At 45.0% G+C, this 18,355-nt stretch overlaps 1 protein-coding gene, 1 long non-coding RNA gene and 1 other non-coding gene across 3 annotated transcripts; 1 reads left to right on the forward strand and 2 right to left on the reverse strand.

Moving 5' to 3' along the window:
- Nucleotides 1-6,755: 6,755 nt before the first annotated feature.
- Nucleotides 6,756-6,825, reverse strand: TRNAE-CUC (transfer RNA glutamic acid (anticodon CUC)). Its single transcript has one exon. It is a non-coding gene; the product is annotated as a tRNA-Glu (tRNA).
- Nucleotides 6,826-6,869: 44 nt separating this feature from the next.
- LOC123121101 (glycine-rich protein A3-like) lies at nucleotides 6,870-8,245 on the forward strand. Its single transcript, XM_044541031.1, has 3 exons — nucleotides 6,870-6,878; nucleotides 7,229-7,619; nucleotides 7,773-8,245. The coding sequence occupies exons 1-3, from the start codon at nucleotides 6,870-6,872 to the stop codon at nucleotides 7,994-7,996; spliced, it is 624 nt and encodes a 207-aa protein (XP_044396966.1). The 3' UTR covers nucleotides 7,997-8,245.
- Nucleotides 8,246-8,820: 575 nt separating this feature from the next.
- LOC123125971 (uncharacterized) lies at nucleotides 8,821-10,956 on the reverse strand. The gene is made up of 3 exons (XR_006461525.1): nucleotides 9,635-10,956; nucleotides 9,492-9,556; nucleotides 8,821-9,391 (listed from the first exon to the last, which is right to left on the reverse strand). It is a non-coding gene; the product is annotated as an uncharacterized lncRNA (long non-coding RNA).
- Between the last annotated feature and the right edge of the window lie 7,399 nt (nucleotides 10,957-18,355).

The following is an 18,355-nucleotide window of genomic DNA, read 5'->3' on the forward strand; positions in this document are numbered from 1 at the left end:
GCGAGCGAGTGCGCGCGTGTGGTCTTCCCTTTCTCTTCTCACACACCACTTAGAGTGGTGGAGAGAACCCACTATATAAAGAGGTCCAACTCTTCTTCAACTTCCGGGGTGGGACTAAACTTGTACCACCACTTGCCATTTTACACATGGGCCACTATTTGAGATTTCAGAAATGGGCCTAGCCCATTAATTCTAACAATCCCCCACCAGATCTCAAATACCCATTTAGAGGTTTGCCTTATCTCACCACTTGTTTAATATACCAGTGTTTCAGCAGAGACTGTTAAGTTGAACTTCTGCCTAGAACTTTAAGCTACATCCATTCACAACTTGACAATGGACTATGCCTTGAATTGCTAGTTTTGTGTGAACATGTTTTACTCAAAGTCTTAACCAGTACCTGACTGCCAGTAGGCTACCCCACGGTTTGGAGCTTATACGTCATACTCCCTGGTCTCTTCGTGAGCTTACTAGAGATCACCCAAATCTCATAGATTGCGACGTTTTTTACAGTCGGAACTCATATAGGTGTCTTTTTTCAAGACTGCTTTGTAGGACAACATCTTTGCTAATTATAGACAATAGAACCACATTAAGGAATGTTGCCACCTGCCTTACAGCTCTGAGAGTTTTGCATCTTCACTTAGAGACGGTCATTAGTTATTACTCTCCTCAGTTAACCAATAGCTTATTCTTCCCAGATCCTAATTCACGGGATCTCAGATCACAAAGGTTGGGTTACTACTATAGTGTAACATCTATGGGTCTCATACCCATCTCCCTCGATGCAATATATATCACATTTCGTGATAGTCCGTTTGTAAAGGGATCTGCCAGGTTTTTGTCTGTTTGAATATATGTAAAAGTTATTACTCCGGAGTTTCTCAACTTCCTGACAGACTTCAAACGTCTCTTCACGTGTCTTGATGACTTCACATTATCTTTAGAATTGTTCACTTTAGCGATAACCGTTTGGTTGTCACAATTCATAAGAATAGTCGGTACAAGTTTTTCAACCATAGGCAAGTCCATCAAGAGCTCACGCATCCATTCTGCCTCAACAGTAGCTATGTCCAAAGCAGTTAGTTCTGCTTCCATAGTTGACCTCGTCAATATGGTTTGCTTGCAAGACCTCCATGACACTGCGCCACCTCCATGAGTAAATACGTACCCACTTTTTGCATAGAGTACATCAACATCGGAGATCCAATTTGAATCACTATATCCTTCTAGCACAGCAGGATGCCCTGAATAAGTAATTCCGTAACTCATAGTACCTCTCAGATAGCGCAAGACCCTTTCTAGTGCATGCCAATGATCATCACCCGGGTTGGACATGAACCTACTCAGTTTGCTCACAGCAAAAGAGATATCTGGTCTTGTAGCGCTAGCTAAGTACATGAGTGAACCGACAATTTGAGAGTATCTTAATTGATCTCTCGTTTCTTTCTTGTTCTTTCTGAGTGTCACACTGGGATCATACGGTGTTGGAGAAGGCGTTCTATCCATAAAACCGAATTGGTTCAAGACCTTCTCAACATAGTGAGATTGCGTTAATGTAATCCCACTCTCATCCTTAATAAGTTTGATGTTTAGAATTACATCGGCTTCTCCCAGATCTTTCATGTCAAAACTTTTTGATATAAAAGACTTGACCTCATTAATTGCATTGATGTTTGTACCAAATATCAGTATGTCGTCCACATACAAACATAATATGACACTATTGCCCCCACCATGGCAATAATAAACACACCTATCAGCCTCGTTAATGACAAATCCTGCAGAAGTCAGAGTTCTTTCAAACTTCTCATGCCATTGCTTAGGTGCCTGTTTCAGACCATACAAAGATTTTAACAACTTGCACACCTTTCTCTATTCACCCTTTACCACAAACCCGTCAGGCTGATGCATATAGATTTCCTCTTCCAACTCTCCATTGAGGAAAACTGTCTTTACATCCATTTGATGAATGATAAGACCACAAGAGGAAACCAAGGAAAGTAACACTCGAATGGTGGTCATTCTAGCAACAGGTGAATAGGTGTCAAAGTAATCTTTGCATTCTTTCTGAGTGTAGCCCTTGGCCACTAGCCGTGCCTTGTACTTATCAATAGTACCATCAGGCTTTAGCTTCTTTTCGAACACCCACTTACAGCCCACAGGTTTACAACCATATGGTCTATCAGTTAGTTCCCAAGTTCCATTAAAAAGAATTGATTCCATCTCATTATGAACTACTTCTTTCCAATCATCTACATCCGAAGATTCATATGCCTCTGCAATCGTCTTAGGTGTGTCGTCCACAAGGTATACAATCAAATGATCACCAAAGGATTTTGCAATCCTTTGTCTCTTGTTCCTTATAGGAACTTCATTGTTATCCTTCTCAAGGACTTCCTTATGTGATTGTTCAAAATATTCATCAGTTGTACTAGATTCAAGAATTATCTTAGAAGAAAATCTAGCAATGCCATGCATATCTTTCATAGGAAATATGTTCTCAAAAAATGTTGCATCACGAGTTCCATTATAGTATCAACATGCATATCAGGTACTTCAGATTTTACCACTAAAAATCTATAAGCAATGCTCCGTTGAGCATACCCTAGAAAGACACAATCCACTTTCTTTGGTCCAAGTTTGCGTTTCTTAAGAATAGGAATATTGACCTTTGCCAAACATCCCCAAGTGCGCAAATAAGAAAGTGATGGTTTTCTCCCAACCCACTCCTCATAAGGGGTTTTCTCCTTATTATTGTTAGGAACTCTATTCAAGACATGACATGAAGTCAAAAGAGCCTCCCCCACCATGCCTTAGATAAACCAGCAGTGTCTAACATGGCATTCACCAAGTCAGTCAATGTGCTGTTTTTCCTCTCAGCAACTCCATTTGATTGGGTGAATAGGGAGGCGTCCTCTCATGAATAATACCACGTTCCTCACAAAATTCATCAAATACTTTGGGATAATACTCTCCACCACGATCGGACCTAAGACGCTTGATCTTTCTCTCTAGTTGATTTTCAGCTTCAGCTTTATAGATTTTAAAGTAGTCTAATTCTTCATCTTTAGTTTGCAACAAACAAACATAGCAAAATCTAGTCGCATCATCAATGAAAGTCATGAAATATCTCTTTCCACCTTTTGTCAACACACCATTCATCTCACAAAGATCAGAATGTATGAGTTCTAGAGGTGCCAAGTTTCTCTCCTCGGCAGCCTTATGAGGCTTTTGAGGTTGCTTAGATTGCTCACAACTATGGCACTTAGAACCTTTGGCAACGGTGAAATTCGGAATTAAACTCATACTAGATAGCCGAGACATTAAACCAAAATTAATATGACATAAACGAGAGTGCCAAATACTTGCATCATCATTAACACTAGCACAAATTTGGTTTACTGACTACTGCTAAAATCTGAAAGGGAAAAGCGGAACAAGCCTCCGCACTCATAGCCTTTGCCTATAAATTGTCCAAATCTTGACACGATTACTTTATTCGACTCTAAAACTACCTTAAACCCATCTCGACATAGAAGGGAGCCGCTAACTAGATTCTTGTTCATAGTAGGGACATGCTGCACGTTCCTTAGTTGCACGATTTTTCCTGAAGTAAACTTCAGATCCACCGTGCCAATGCCACGAACAGAAGCATGTGACCCATTCCCCATTAGGACGGAAGAATCCCTTGCGACCTGATAAGAAGTAAACAGGGAGACGTCAGCACACACATGAACGTTAGCACCCGAATCAATCCACCATGAAGATGATTGAAATACTGAAAGCACAATAGGTAAATTACCATACCCATCAGTATTGCTAGCGGTCACCATGTTGACAGTCTTGGAGCTCGTTTTCCCTCTGCGGTCTGCACGTTCAGGGCATTCCTTGGAAAAGTGTCCGGGCTTCCCACAGGCGTAGCACTCTAGCTCAGCCTTGTTGAACTTCTTCTTCTTGAAGGTAGGGTAGGCTTGCTGAAAACATGTTTGTTCTTCCCTTTGTTCTTGTTCTGTGGGCACCTCTGCACCATATTGGCGGTAGGCTGAACCTCACCTCCTTTCTCAGTAGTGTCTTTAGCCCGAGCTCTTTCTTCAACATCAAGAGATGCAATCAGATTTTCAACTGATATCTCCTGTCTCTTATGTTTCAGAGTTGTGGCGAAATTCCTCCATGAAGAAGGCAATTTTGCAATCATGCACCCAGCCACGAATTTGTCGGGTAGAACACACTTAAGGAGTTTAAGTTCCTTCACAATGCACTGTATCTCATGAGCTTGTTCAACCACAGAACGGTTACTCACCATCTTGTAGTCATGAAAACTCTCCATGATGTACAGTTTACTGCCTGCATCTGTTGCACCGAATTTTGCATTCAGTGCATCCCATAGAGTCTTTCCATCATCTATGTGCATGTACACATCACACAGATGGTCAGCAAGAACACTCAGAATGCATCCCACAAACATAGTATTGGCTTCCTGGAATTTTCTCTGATCTTCGTCAGTCATTCCCTCTGGAGCACCAACACTAACATGGAAAATTTTCAGAGCAGTAAGCCAGAGCGTGGTCTTCACTTGCCACCTCTTAAAGTGCACACCAGTAAACTTATCCGGCCTCAGTGCATCAGCGAATCCAGCCATAGTTAACTCAGGAAATTGCCTACAATTAGATTTTTGGATTGTTGGAAATTAGGCAAGTTCATGATTAATTCCAGTAAATAATTCATGACTAGAAAATATACTAGCATGCAACGATCTAGCAAACTAGAGGAACAACAGAACATGCAAAACAACAGCGTACACGAGACAACAGCTGTAGAGACAGACATGAACAGATGATGTTGGACGTACTGTTCGTTACCTATTGTGGGTGCGACGGTGTTGATGACGATGTTTGCGACGATCTGCTGCTGACGGCGATGAAGGCGGCGATGAGTAGCACCGTCTGACTTGGACAGAAGACGACCCGTGATGACGAATTTGAGCAGTTGCGCAGAGCGCTTCCCAAAAAACCTAATTCGTCCTCTCCTGGTGCAGGATCGCAAGGACGAACGGTTCCGGAGACCTGCTCTCCCATGCGCCGATGCACGCCGGCGTTTGGGATGAACTAGACTACGACAGCAGGTCAAGTTACGAGATGATGCAAAACCCTACACGTTTTCGATGTGTCTTTGGCCGCACCCGGTACCTATATATATATTAGGACCAGAGGCAGTATTGTGTCGCGATCACAATCCCAAACCGACTTGGTTTCTAATTCGTATACTTACCGGACAAGAAATCATAAACTTGTCTGCCAAAAAATAAAACGGCAAAATGAAGCTGCGCCCCTACAAGGAGACGGACCGGATTTCGGCGGACCATTCACGCGCATGTCGCACGTATGCCTCGCCTCGCCGAGGCGAGCGAGTGTGTGCGTGTGGTCTTCCCTTTCTCTTCTCACACACCACTTAGAGTGGTGGAGAGAACCCACTATATAAAGAGGTCCAACTCTTCTTCAACTTTCGGGGTGGGACTAAACTTTAGCACCACCACTTGCCATTTTACACAAGGGCCATTGTTTGAGATTTCAGGAATTGCTATGGGCCTAGCCCATTAATTCTAACACTTCCTCTGCACATATGAGATAGTTGGCTTTCCTGCCTCGCAATCACAAACCTCGTCTGTCGCTGGATGTAGAAAGGAAAAAGGCTGAAGACCCATGGAGGAGATTAACGGGAATGGATTTTTCGACGAACGGAGCATCTTAATGGCTCCAAACAGCGTCGATCTTGTTTTTTATTGGCTCGGCAACCATGAATTCTTATATCGTTGAAGATGCTTCCTTTTGTATGAACATCCTAATGATGACCATCAGATCTTTACTTCACACTCTAGTAATGTCATTCACTGTGAAAACTTTTCGTTCTTGTGTCCTAATGAAACCCAAGACTTTCTTATTTGTTTATTATTATTAATTAGCTAAGCCCTGTTGAACCCATGTCCTTTGCACCTTAGCTGGTTGACCATTCTGCTGAAGGGATGTGCTGCATGTGCAACTGACACCATGGTAGCATGGTTGTCTGATCTTTTCCACAGACCCAGACCAGGGGAGCTTTTTTCGCTTGAGAAACAAGTCCATTGTAATTTCTATTATCTGTGCAATGCCAAAAAAAAAATATTGAAAATCACAGCATGCTATTGTGGCAATCTTCTTTTTCAAAAGAAACAGTTGGTCAACTTGTTTCAGGTCGACTATATTGAATTCGTGCACCGACCAACTCATCCAAAAGTCCGAACTGATGGAGGGAGGCAGACAATATATTTCAACACTCCCCGTTACGTCTAGGCTATTTTAGTCCTTAGACGTGGGATCGATGTAGGCCGCAGAATCGTTTTATTTAATACTGCGTTGGCAGGGTCTTGAACTCAAGACCTCTTGGCTCGGATACCATATTTAATTCGTGAACCGACCAACTCATTCAAAAGTCCGAACTGATGAAGGGAGGCAGGCAATATATTTCAACAGACTAAACTATCCCTAAAGAACACATAATATTAATCTCCTAGGACATTAGATAGAAGTCTTCATCGTTCCCTGAAAAATGTTATAGAAGTCTTCATCATGCTCGCTAGTAGTAGTTAGGAATGTACTAACACGAAACTGAAACTGTTTATAAAGATAACCAGGAAGAATGCTTTAGACAAAAAGCCATACTTTATGGGATGAACTGTTGATTATTAAAATCTAATGAAAATACGAAATAAAAAGTAGTTCCGTCGCCGGGACTTGAACCCGGGTCTCTCGGGTGAGAGCCGAGTATCCTAACCTAGACTACGACGGATCTATGATTGGGACTGGCAGTTCAGTTTTAAATTCACAGTGAAAATGGCGCAGGTGAAATGGCCACCGACGAACCGAAGGTTATTTGTGTAGCATCTACGGCATTGATATGTTACTTTCACCCTATCTAATCCCACGGAAAAAATAATTCTACCGTCACAGCTTTCACATGTCAGCAATAACCGAATGACCGACCTATACGGTGCCAGCAAATAGAGCTCGCCGCAGGCTGTCCTCGCCAAGAATGTTGCGGCGACAAGAGCCCCCTGACCTGTAGCGCGCCTTCAAATCAACAAAATAGAAGCTCTAAACATAGACAACTTGCCCTGAATAACCCTCCTGCCCTTGCTCTCAAGCACAATATATATATACCCGTCCATTGCACGAGGAGAAGAAGCTGCTAGCCATCTGCAATCAGCCTCCTCCCTATTAGTTGCACATCCGTTCCTCCTTTATTAGTAGGTGAACAAGCTAGAGGGAGAGGCATGGACGGTGGAAAGGACAAAGGTGCGGGTGGATACAGCGGGTACCCCGGTGGCTACCCTGCTCCGGCGGGATATCCCGGTTACCCTGTTCCGGTAAGCACGTATCCGCCGGCGCCCGGATATGCTGCTCCACCTGGGCAGTATGCGCCACCTCCCGGCGCGTACCCTCAGCCCGGGGGTTATCAACCGCCGCACGTTGCGTATCCTCCGAGCGGGTACCCTGCGACCGCTGGGTATCCGCAATATCCTACGACCCACCCTCCAGCTGGTTATCCCGCTCAAGGGCCACCAATGCAGGTTCCTCCTTATGGTATGTCCTTTTACACCAAAAAGTCACTTCGAACTCATGTCCAAAAATGTTAGTAAAGCAATCAGGTATAATAAAATGGCACTTCACAGTTCATATGGAGGCATGACCATGTTATGAACTCGGTCGAGTCAACTTACAAGCCATTTTGTTCAGGCCACGCTCCTATGTACGGGGGAGGCGGCCATGGCGTAGCAGGCGGTATGGTTGCTGGCGGCGCGGCAGCGGCAGCCGCAGCATATGGAGCTCACAAGGTGTCGCACGGCGGCGCCCACGGGATGTACGGCCACGGTCACCACCAGGGCAAGTTCAAGCATGGCAAGTTCAAGCACGGCAAGTTTGGCAAGCACAAGAAGATGTACGGCCGCAAGTGGAAGTGAACAGGGGAGAAGATACGGCTACTCGGATGTACGTATTACGTAGACAACATGTAGACCCGTATAATTCGCCATCTTGCTCTCTCACATCTCACCAATGACTCCTCGCTTGTGCCGCTCAGAAGGGAAAAAATGTGATTCACCTGTGTTATCGTTCCTTTTTCTTCTGAGGATCACTAGCAGCCTTATTTGTTGATGAACAATGTTCATACGAATACAAGCAAACTCATAAAAAATATGGGATTTGTTCTATTGTTTCTAGTCTAGTACTGTAGTACTAGCAACACATAGGATCTCCAATTCTCCAAAGATTGACGGTGCATGATGGTGCTTACGGAGTCTCGGCATCTCCCGGCATCAAGCCTGACGAAACTGCTTTCGCAAAAAAAGGATGTCTGACGGAACTGAACATGTTCATTCAGGCAAGTAACGAAACAGGGGTGATGGCGCGCCTGCCGAGAGGGCAACTTCAGCTTGGGTAACAAAGATACTTCCTATAGACAAATCCGTTTGAGCGACGAGTAATATGGATAGGAGGGAGTACCGTGTTTCTCTCCTATGCTCCTCCTACCCCAAGTCCCGCCAAGTTCTAGTTCTAGTTCTTCAATTCTTCCTCTTGTCATAGGAATCCCCAGATACGAAATTACAGGTGCATCGGGTCATAACAGGCTAATTACTTGTAATAATTTATGTATAACTAAACTGGTTTTTATTGTACAAAATACGCACACACCACACAGGACATGCAGGTTCCAACCAAGGCCTGCAGGGTCGTTCACCTACTTGCATAATTCGTAATACGGTTATTATGTCCATCCTCTGGAGTGTGTGGAAAAGAAGGAATGCTAATGTTTTCAAGCAAGAAGTTGAGTCCTCGGGTTTCGTTCTTCGGCGGGCAGCGCAAGACCTCTTTCTTTGGGCCCATAGATGTGGAAATGAAGATCGCAAACAAGTTCTGATTGACTGGGGTATCATGTTGTCCCGGCTAGATGTAGCATTAGCATAGTTGTTTTCTTTTGATGTTTCTACCTTCTCAAATCCCCCACCCTCTGTACATATACTCTGTTAAACCTTAAAATTAATAAATGCGTTCAGGCTGGCTTTTGCCCGCCGTAGTACCCTAAAAAAAAAGAGGTTCCAACCTAGCACGGGGTGGCATAAAACTGAACTTTATGCCTACAAGGACTTCAAGCACATCAACCTTAGCCTGTTTATCCAAGATGCGGATGCTTCTCAGTAAAAGGAAGACATGCACAGATGCTTCAAAGGCTATCCTTTTTCTTCCCCTCCTCGTGTCCACATGCCTTCTGCTTTTCATGATCAGTCGTCTGCACTTTTATCCTGTAAGTAGTTCCAATGGCGGTGGCGATGATTGCGAACCAGGTCACCGGCGTTCTCCTGCAGAGAAACCACCGTCAAAAGACAGAACTCAAATCTCCTTTACCTGACGAATCTAGTTAGACACACATTTGATGGAAAAGAATGATAAGGCACGCACAAATTGAAGGGTTCGTCCCACAATATCGTACTGTAGAATACACCGCCGCCGGTGGAATGCTTCCGCTGCAAATCACAAGGGATGGCCAGAATTGTGAGTATTTAACCCTGAACCTAGAAAATTAATTAAACGTGGGTGCCTACCCTGACGGCGGTGAAGCTAGGTCCAGAGCTGCCGCGTCGCCGCCCTTGCTGAGGAAGCGAGCGGCTGGTGCCAGGTGCCGGAGGGCGGATCGGAGCGTCACCATCCCCCCGGTTGACGCGGGCCCTCCTATTGAGGACGGGAGGCCGATGGATGCGGCGATGGCTGCAACGACCTCGGCTTGGATCGCCTCTTGTTCTCGACCGTGTTGCGCTGGCTGCCGGGTAGGGTTATGGTTGGGGGATCTCCGGGTTGGCTGCGGGGCATGTTATTTACAGGAGCACCTCCGATTCCCAGTACGAAGCGGATTGAAAGTCGAGAAGGCGAGCCGTGGATCCGTCATTGTGTCAGCTCTGAAAAAAGGGTTGCATATGGCGAGTATTGTTGCAGGTATTCAAACTTTCAAAAGGCTTGTATATGGTGAGTGGGGATGTGAGAGTGAATTACAGAAAACATCGACATTGAAAGCTAGGGTTGCAAGAACTACGAGTCTACGGAATTATGCCCAAAACTACTAGTAATTTTTTATCTAATTTTTTGAAAAAAACACTAGTCACCTAGTTTGTTTGTTTTAATTATGATTATGACAGATGGGTCCCGCTAAAAAGAATGATGTGGCACAACATAACATATCGTAAATAGACAGAATACAAGGGACTACAATGTAAAAAGGCCTGAGAGGATAAGGACATTTTTTCATTTAGTATAGAGTAGAAAAAAGAGGATAAGGTTCCGGCTCCACCGTTCACTCGCACCTGACCGCCGGCGCCGCTGCTCTCTCGCGTCGCTCCCCTCGCCGCTGTTGCTCGAGCGTGTTCGCCGGCGCCGCTGCTCGTTCGCGTCGCTCCCCTCGCTGCTGCTGCTCGAGCGTGTCCGCCGGCACCGCTGCTCGCTCGCGTCGTTTCGGTCGCCGCTGCTGCTCGCGCGTGGCCGTCGACGCCGCCGCTCGCTCGCGCCTGGCCGCCGGCGTCGCTGCTCGCGCCCGGGCTCGGCCGGCGCGGCTGCTGCTCGCTGGCGTCGCTCCCGTCGCCGCTCCTCGTTCGCGCCTGGCCGCCGGCGCCGCTGCTCGCGCCCGCGTGCAGCAGGGCGGCTGCCGCTCACTCGCGTGCCTGACGCCGCCCTCGCGCTATGTGTACGCGGCACCACCGGCCGAAGGCCTGACGTCGCCCTGTTCCTCTTCAGAGCGACGGTCCGGTGTCCGTACCTCGCCGGCGACGAAACACCACGAACTCGTGCTGCAATTTTTGCTTGGATAGGACCCGATTGCATTTTTAATTTTGCACGAAGGGTGTCTGTGTAAATGTAGATAAACTGTCTAATGCCGTTTGTGGAGAACCGTTATGCCACGTCAGCTTTTACGGGCTCCACTTGTCATAATCGTCATCAAATGGGTCAAAATCGACAACTAGTGTTTTTTGCAAAAATTTAGACAAAAAATTAGTGGTTTTGACCACAATTCCGTAGACTTGTGGTTCCTGCAATCCTGGCCTTTAATGTCCATGTTTTCTGCAATTCACTCCGGGATGTGAGGATGTCGAACACTGTTCCTTTACATGTCTGCGGGCGAAGGATGTTTGGTTTGAGCTGGGCTTGTCTAAGATTATACAACAAGCGGTGATGAAAGATCGCTCAGGCTCAATCACTATGGAAATTTTTGGCAAGATTGGATTTATTCTCATGAGCTGCCTACGGCGGAGCTAGTTGTAATTGCGGCTTGGTACTTATGATGGCAGCTCCAACAATTTGTGAAAGGGAAAATGATACAGTCACCCGAGAGATCCGCGATATCAATTAAGGTACTAGCAATAAATTTTGTTAGATCTCTAACCCCTAAACAACCAGTTAGAAAAAGTGCTTACATGTGGAAGAAGCCGAGCCATGGAGTTATAAAAATCAGTGTTGATGCCTCATTTCAGTTTGATACTTTGTCGGGGGAAGATATCTGGTGCTCCGGGAGCACCTAAACTTAGGTGCTCCGGGAGCTTCTCAGCCGTTGGATCTAAAATCTAAAGGCCAAGGAAAGAGCTCGCGCATTTATTCAAAAAACACCCCTAGAAGTCCGCTATTACAACCAGATCCAGCGCACCCCTAAATGACCGCCAGATTATAGATCCAACGGCTGAGGAGCTCCGGGAGCATCTAAACTTAGGTGCTCCCGTAGCACCTGATATTTTCCCCTTTGTCGGGTGCCACTGGAGCTGTTGCTCGGGATGATCGGGGTAACTTTATATCGGCGGCAATATGGTTCCTACCCCACGTGAGTACCGTTGATTCAGCAGAAATTATTGCTATTAGGAATGGCTTATACCTGGCAGTAAATATTGGGTGTATTAGTATGGTTTTGGAGTCAGACTGTTCCTTTGTTGTTGATGCTGTGATCCAACATGATGCATATGTTGGACTGGATGTGACGACTATCATGGAGACTAAGCAACTAAGTATTGACTTTGCAAAAGTCCCCTACTACCACTGTTGCCGAGAAGCGAATGAAGTTGCAGATGGCTTAGCAAAAGACTCTTTTAGCACTAGATCTTCTAGTTTTGGGGAATCTTCAATCCCTGACTTTAGTTCTCACCCCATTGTAAAAGATATGACCATTATTTGAGAAATAAAGTCTGCTTATTATAGAAAAAAGGGAGTTGCAACGGTTATATGTTGAAATGAAGAAGGTATGTTCTTGGGTACGTCAATGATAGTTTTCAGGGAATGAGAAAGAGAGAAGTGCATATTTCAACCTCAAACTGAATCAACCTCGAACTCTGCAAACCGGCCAGGATTCAACCCTCCCATCCCCACACCCTGGTTTTGACCCTATTGACCGGGGTTGACTCGTTGACCATCCTGCCAGCAAGCCATGTGAGAGCAGTCGTTGTCATATATTAAATAAATCAGAAAAATTCAAAACTATTCTGTAAAATCAAGAAAAAAATTCTATTCATTCTGGTAAAGTTTTAGATATTTTTTCTTAAATAATGAAATTATCGTCTACGCCAAATTTGGGTAGAAAATGAAATTTAACGCTAATTTCTATTATTTGAAAATCTGTAACTTCCCGAAAATTACTAGATTTTTTTCTTGATTTTTTTGAATTTTTATGGAAACTTGAATTTTCGGAATTGCCTCTCGCATCACTGATGTCCCATGAGGTCGTGCTCACAGCATGACGATGACACCTCTCATAGCACCGCCTCCGTCTGCAGAATCTTTGATGGCGACCCGATTGCACCGGCATCGTCCACCTCTTCGCAGCAACCACACATAGCGTCATAGCATCATCGGCAGGTTCGTTGTTTCATCAGGAAATATCGCCACTCCGCCTGCAACAATGCCAGTGACCTCGCAGATTGATGGCCCCTGTCACAGACGGTTGGGCGGCTTGCAGCAGACTGTGGTGTTGTAAGCAAACCAGCTCATAACAATAGCCACCTCGCACGTAGTGTCGACGGTGGGAGTGTAGGGGAATATGCTATGCAACAGAAAAAAAATTCACGCACGATCATGCCCAGAAACATTATGGAGATTCAAGTTACGATCATCTCATCAACAGTTCCCACAACAAAAGTAGAGGGAGAAGAGTTGGTGTAGTTTCGCTAATTCCGCAACTATTTTTGAGCCAAAACCATAGAACAATTGTTCTACGGTATTTTCATATATAATAAAGCACAAAAACAAAGTCTCAAATACAATTAACCAATGCCCGCTACATAAGTAAACACAATTATTCTGGTCCTAACATGTGAGTAACCCAGGTCCTGATCTTATCTGCCTTCTTTGCTTTAGCTCTCAACTCTGATGCCCATAAACCCTCTTTGAGATAGAATTTCCATGTATTGAGATGAGGAGGTGCATATCTAAAGATTTTGTCATTTCTGACCAACCAAATACCCCAGCAGCTCATGATGATTATGTCAAATGCAATCTCTGATGGAAGGATCTCATCATGAGGTGAAACCCCTCTTTGCTTATCTGGAATGATCAGTTCCCAGCATGCCATGGCAAATGGACAGTCCCAGAAAAGATGCAGGGATGTTTCTTCAGTGTGGTGTGAGCATAGTGCACAATTGTAGTCTGGCAGGTACATGTTTTTGCGATGAAGCAAATTCCTTTTGTTTAACCTGTCCTGATAGAGCATCCAGAAGAATATCTTATGCCTGAGTCTGCATGAGGAGCTCCAAATGTGCTTGAAAATGTTATGATGATCTCTGTTTCTTTAAGGGCTCGGTACATCCTCATGAAAGAATAGTGATCACAGTTCCAGGGGTAATGCCGTCTGTCTTGAATATTTTTTGTCCCTCTAGAGTTGAGTTCTTGAGTCAAAGCATTGAATTGCTGATATGCCTGTAAAGACAACAGTCTATGAAAAAGATGCACTACTGGAATCAGCAGATTTGCCGTCTGCCGACTCTTTGCCGTCAGCCACCAGAAAACGGATGGCAAAGAGGCAGCGGACGGCAACGGAAGGCTTTGCCATCAGCATACCTTTGCCGTCCGCTAGCGGACGGCAAAGAAGCTTTGCCGTCTGCTAGCTGACGGCAAAGAGGATGGGTGGCGGGCTTACGAGGATGACCTAACAGCCATTTTTTTGCCGTCTACTGGCTGACGGTAAACTTCTTTGCCGTCCGCCAGCAGACGGCAAAGAAAATGGCCGTTAGGTCGTCCGTTTCCCCCTGGCCCCACCCAATAGCTGTGACCTACTAGCAGAAAAGGGGCCGCGCCCGCGCCCGCGCCCCTCTCTCTGTCCGTCCTCTCTCTCCCTTGCCCGAGCCACCGCCACCCCTCACCCCTGCCGCCACCCCTAACCCGCGCCGCCACCCCCGTCGCCGGCCACCCCGCGCCACCCCCGTCGCCGGCCACCCCGCACCGCCCCGCCCCCGTGCCTGAGCCGCCGCCTCCCCGCGCCACCCCCGTCGCCGGCGCCCCGCACCGCCCCGACCCCGTCCCGAGCCGTCGCCGCCCGGCCGCGCCGCCGCCTGCCCCGCCGCGCCGCCCCCGTCCCGAGTCGCCGGCCACCCCGCCCCCGTTCCGAGTCGCCGCCGCCCCGCCCCTCATCCTGGTGAGTTTTTTTTTCTGTTTTTTTAGATTTAGTTTCTGTTTGTTTAGTTTAGATTAGGTTAGTTTAGTTTAGGTTATTTAGTTTAGTTTAGGTTAGTTTAGGTTAATTTAGTTTATTTTAGGTTACATTTAGTTTATAGTTTTGTTTAGGTTTTTTTTCCTGTTTTTAAGAATAATCAAGAAAGATGAAAGAAAAAGAAAAAGAAGAAGAGGAAGAAGGAGAAGAAGAAGAAAGAACAATAAGTAGTAGAAGAAGAAGATGATGAAACAAAGAAGTAGAAGTTAAAGATGAAAAAAAGAAGTAGGAAAAGGGGGCGCCCGGGGACGAGCGGGTTAATTAGGGGGGTTCCTCGGTGTCGATGGAACCCTAAATAGCAAGTATCGTCGGTGCGAGATACATGTGTCCACGTCCCACAAGTGACGCCGACGTCCGGCGTCCGAAAGCAACTGTTCTCGGTGTCGATGGCGGTCGAACACCATCGCGAATTTGTCTGGCAGCCTCTGCGATGACGATTGAAAGGCAAGTGTTGAAACTTGAAACACCCAAACTGACTCAAGTCGGCTTGGTTGTTTGAAATTTCAAAACTTGGCTTTAATCCTCATCGCAGAGGCTACTAGACAAATTCGCGATGGTGTTCGACCGTCATCGGCCACCAGAACTATTGTTGCGGGACGCCGGGCGCCGACTTCACTTGTGGGATGTGGATCTAGTGTTCAACAACGAGCGCCGCATGTATCTCGCACTGATGATACTTGCTATTTAGGGTTCCATCGACGCCAAGGACCCCCTAACCCGCTCGTCCTGTTGTAAATATTTAATTAGTTAGGTCGACGGAAGAAACAAAATTGCTATATTACTCATCTTTCGATTTAAATGTGTAGTTATTTCGTCGCTGCGAGGGTCTAGTGTTCGACGAGCTCCGCCCCTGCGTTCGTTGGTGAGCACAAATGACATCTCCTCCTCCCCCCTTCATTTGCTATGTTTCGGTCTTCGTGCCGATGAAACTTGCTAGCTATAGGTGTCAATCATCAGTATGAGTAACCATTATGCGTCTCCCGTTCGAAAGGGTTACATCTGTAAATATGCATGCATTTGCATATTTATAATCGTGATTCTTTCGAATTGTCCAATGTTATCCATGGACAGCCCGAGTATGTGTAGATTGGGTTCGTTTTCCCATATGCTCTGCTCCGGATCCGATGTAGAATTTCGACAGTGCCTCCCTGTTGTTCTCTGGGTACACATCCTCTCTGCTTATTGCCGAGACGTGTATCAGGAGAACAGCGGGGAGGTGCTGCCGAAATTTTGCGTCGGATCCGGAGCAGAGCATGGGAAAAACGAACCCAATCTACACATACTCGGGTGGGATTAGGACCTATCTTTACCTATTAGCGTGTAGGTTGCATGGACGTAATAAAACTGACAAACTCCATTAACTGATGGATATGGTTTGCTTAATTATGTATATATTTCTTGTGTGTCCAGTAGGAAGACAATATGAGTGATCGTGTGTGGATGTACACCGGTTACACTAGTCAGAAAGTTTGGACCGAGAAATGGTTAACAAAAACCAAGGGGTTTGTTAGAGCCGCATTTGTAAATGGCCAGGAATTAAGCTGGTGCCCCTGTGCCCGGTGCGACAACTATAAAAAGAGGGATGAGCTTGAAATGCGTAAAGACCTGCAGAAGTTTGGTTTTACGCCTCAACAGGCAACCCAAGTTTTCTATCTACCGTGGCCCTGTCAAAGTGATCCAAATCTTAGTGGTTGGGATGCCGTTTATGAATTGCCACCACGTGTTAGACCACCTCCCCCCAATGAAGAGGATTATGAACCTCACATTAACCAAGACACATATGACGAAGGAGAATTCTTCCAAGAAACACGTCTTTCCAAAAAACATTTCAAGAACCGCTCTACTCCACCCCAGAACATTGAAGTAGACAACAATAGTGAATCCGACTTCACCCCTGAGCCGGAACAAGAAGAGCCGGAAGAAGAAGAAGTTACTGCTGTAGATGACCTGTCAATGCTTGAACGATTACGTAAAGGTGGCTTTCCACATGATGATGCATTTATTAATGATGATGATGAGCACGTCATTACCGATAGTGATGATGATGATGATGCATTTATTAATGATGATGATGAGCACGTCATTACCGATAGTGATTATTAGGTATTCAAATTTTTATGTTGTACTTGATTTATATAGTTATTTGTATGATTGTATGATTTATATAGTTGGTATGTATAATTTTCTTACTTTGTATGACTGTTTCTTATACATAGTGCCATGGTCTTGATGTCCGTCCCCGTCGGCCCTCACCCGCTTTATGATTCGGATGTGGTAAATTCACTTTCATAACTATTTGTTGCATTTCGCACTTATGCCAATTATGGCCATCAAGTTGACATAGAGATATTTTAATCTAGGAGGTATCTGAACCGGAATTTGAAACCGACCCTCTTGTCGAGAAGTTAAATTTAGTTGGAAAAGAAAATGAGTATTTGAAAGAAAAAATTAAAAGAATTGAAGAAGAGAAGATGACATTGGAGTTGTATGTTGCCGATGTCATCGATGATCACAAGATGAAGATGAATGCAATGCGCTTGAAGATGGATGCAATGCGCCTGAAGCTAAAGAAGATTAGAAAATATGCCATTCACAATGAGGCTTGGTATCATTATGCCGTTGGTTCAATTGTTACCTTAGTTGCGATCTTCATCACATTTGTTGTGATGAGGGTAAGTTTTCTCTAGTGTTTTGCTTTACAAATGGATACTTAGCTTATTTTCCTCCTAAATGGCATAACCTAAGTTAGATAAAAAATGAGCTATACTTAGCTTATTCAGTTCATTTATGACATACTTAGCATACTTAGGTTAAAAATGGCATGATAATCTTTGTTACCTCCAAAATGATATAGACTTAGCTTATTTTCCTCGAAAATGACATAATAACCTTACTAAGCTCCAAAATGACCTATTTACCTAGCTTAGCTCTAAAATGACCTACACTTAGCATTTTTACCTAGCTTAGCAATAAAATGGCATTTTTACCTACCTTAGTTAGAAGAAGAAGAAGATAAAGAAGAGGAGAGGAGAAAAAGAAAGAGAAGAAAAAAAAAATTCTTCTTCTTCTTCTTCTTCTTCTTCTTCTAACTTTCATCTTTCCCAATTTGCAGATTTGCTTTACATGAGGAAGCTTGGATTCATGGAGTGTACTATTCTTCTGGTGCTTCCTTGTTGTTTATGAAAACTTGTTTGGATATGTATGTCTATATGGATATGTTGTTGGAAACTTGTTTCTGGTTATGTATATATGGATATGTTGGACTTTGTTGAACTATGTTGTTGGATTTGATGAAATATGTTGTTGGACATGCTGTTGGATATGTTGGATATATATGCATGTATATCTGTGTTTGAAACCATGTCTAATTAATTGGATTTAAATAAAAACAGGGGATAAATAGCCTGACGTGGCAGTCACCTGTGCAAACTGGGAACACTGGCTGCCTATTTGGTCATTTTGCCGTCTGCTAGCGGATGGCAAAGTGATCAAATAGGCCTAGCAAACAGGGCCATCTATGCCGTCTGCTGGCAGACGGTATAGCTGGCCACGTGGCAGCTTCCCAGTGCTGGCCTAGCTAAGCTCTTTGCCGTCC

Source organism: Triticum aestivum, chromosome 5D, assembly GCF_018294505.1.
Source record: "Triticum aestivum cultivar Chinese Spring chromosome 5D, IWGSC CS RefSeq v2.1, whole genome shotgun sequence".
Lineage (NCBI taxonomy): Eukaryota > Viridiplantae > Streptophyta > Magnoliopsida > Poales > Poaceae > Triticum > Triticum aestivum.

Coding starts and splice junctions, on each gene's coding strand:
- LOC123121101 (XM_044541031.1), top strand. Junction 7,620..7,772: donor AATGCAGGTTCCTCCTTATG/GTATGTCCTTTT, acceptor CATTTTGTTCAG/GCCACGCTCCTATGTACGGG.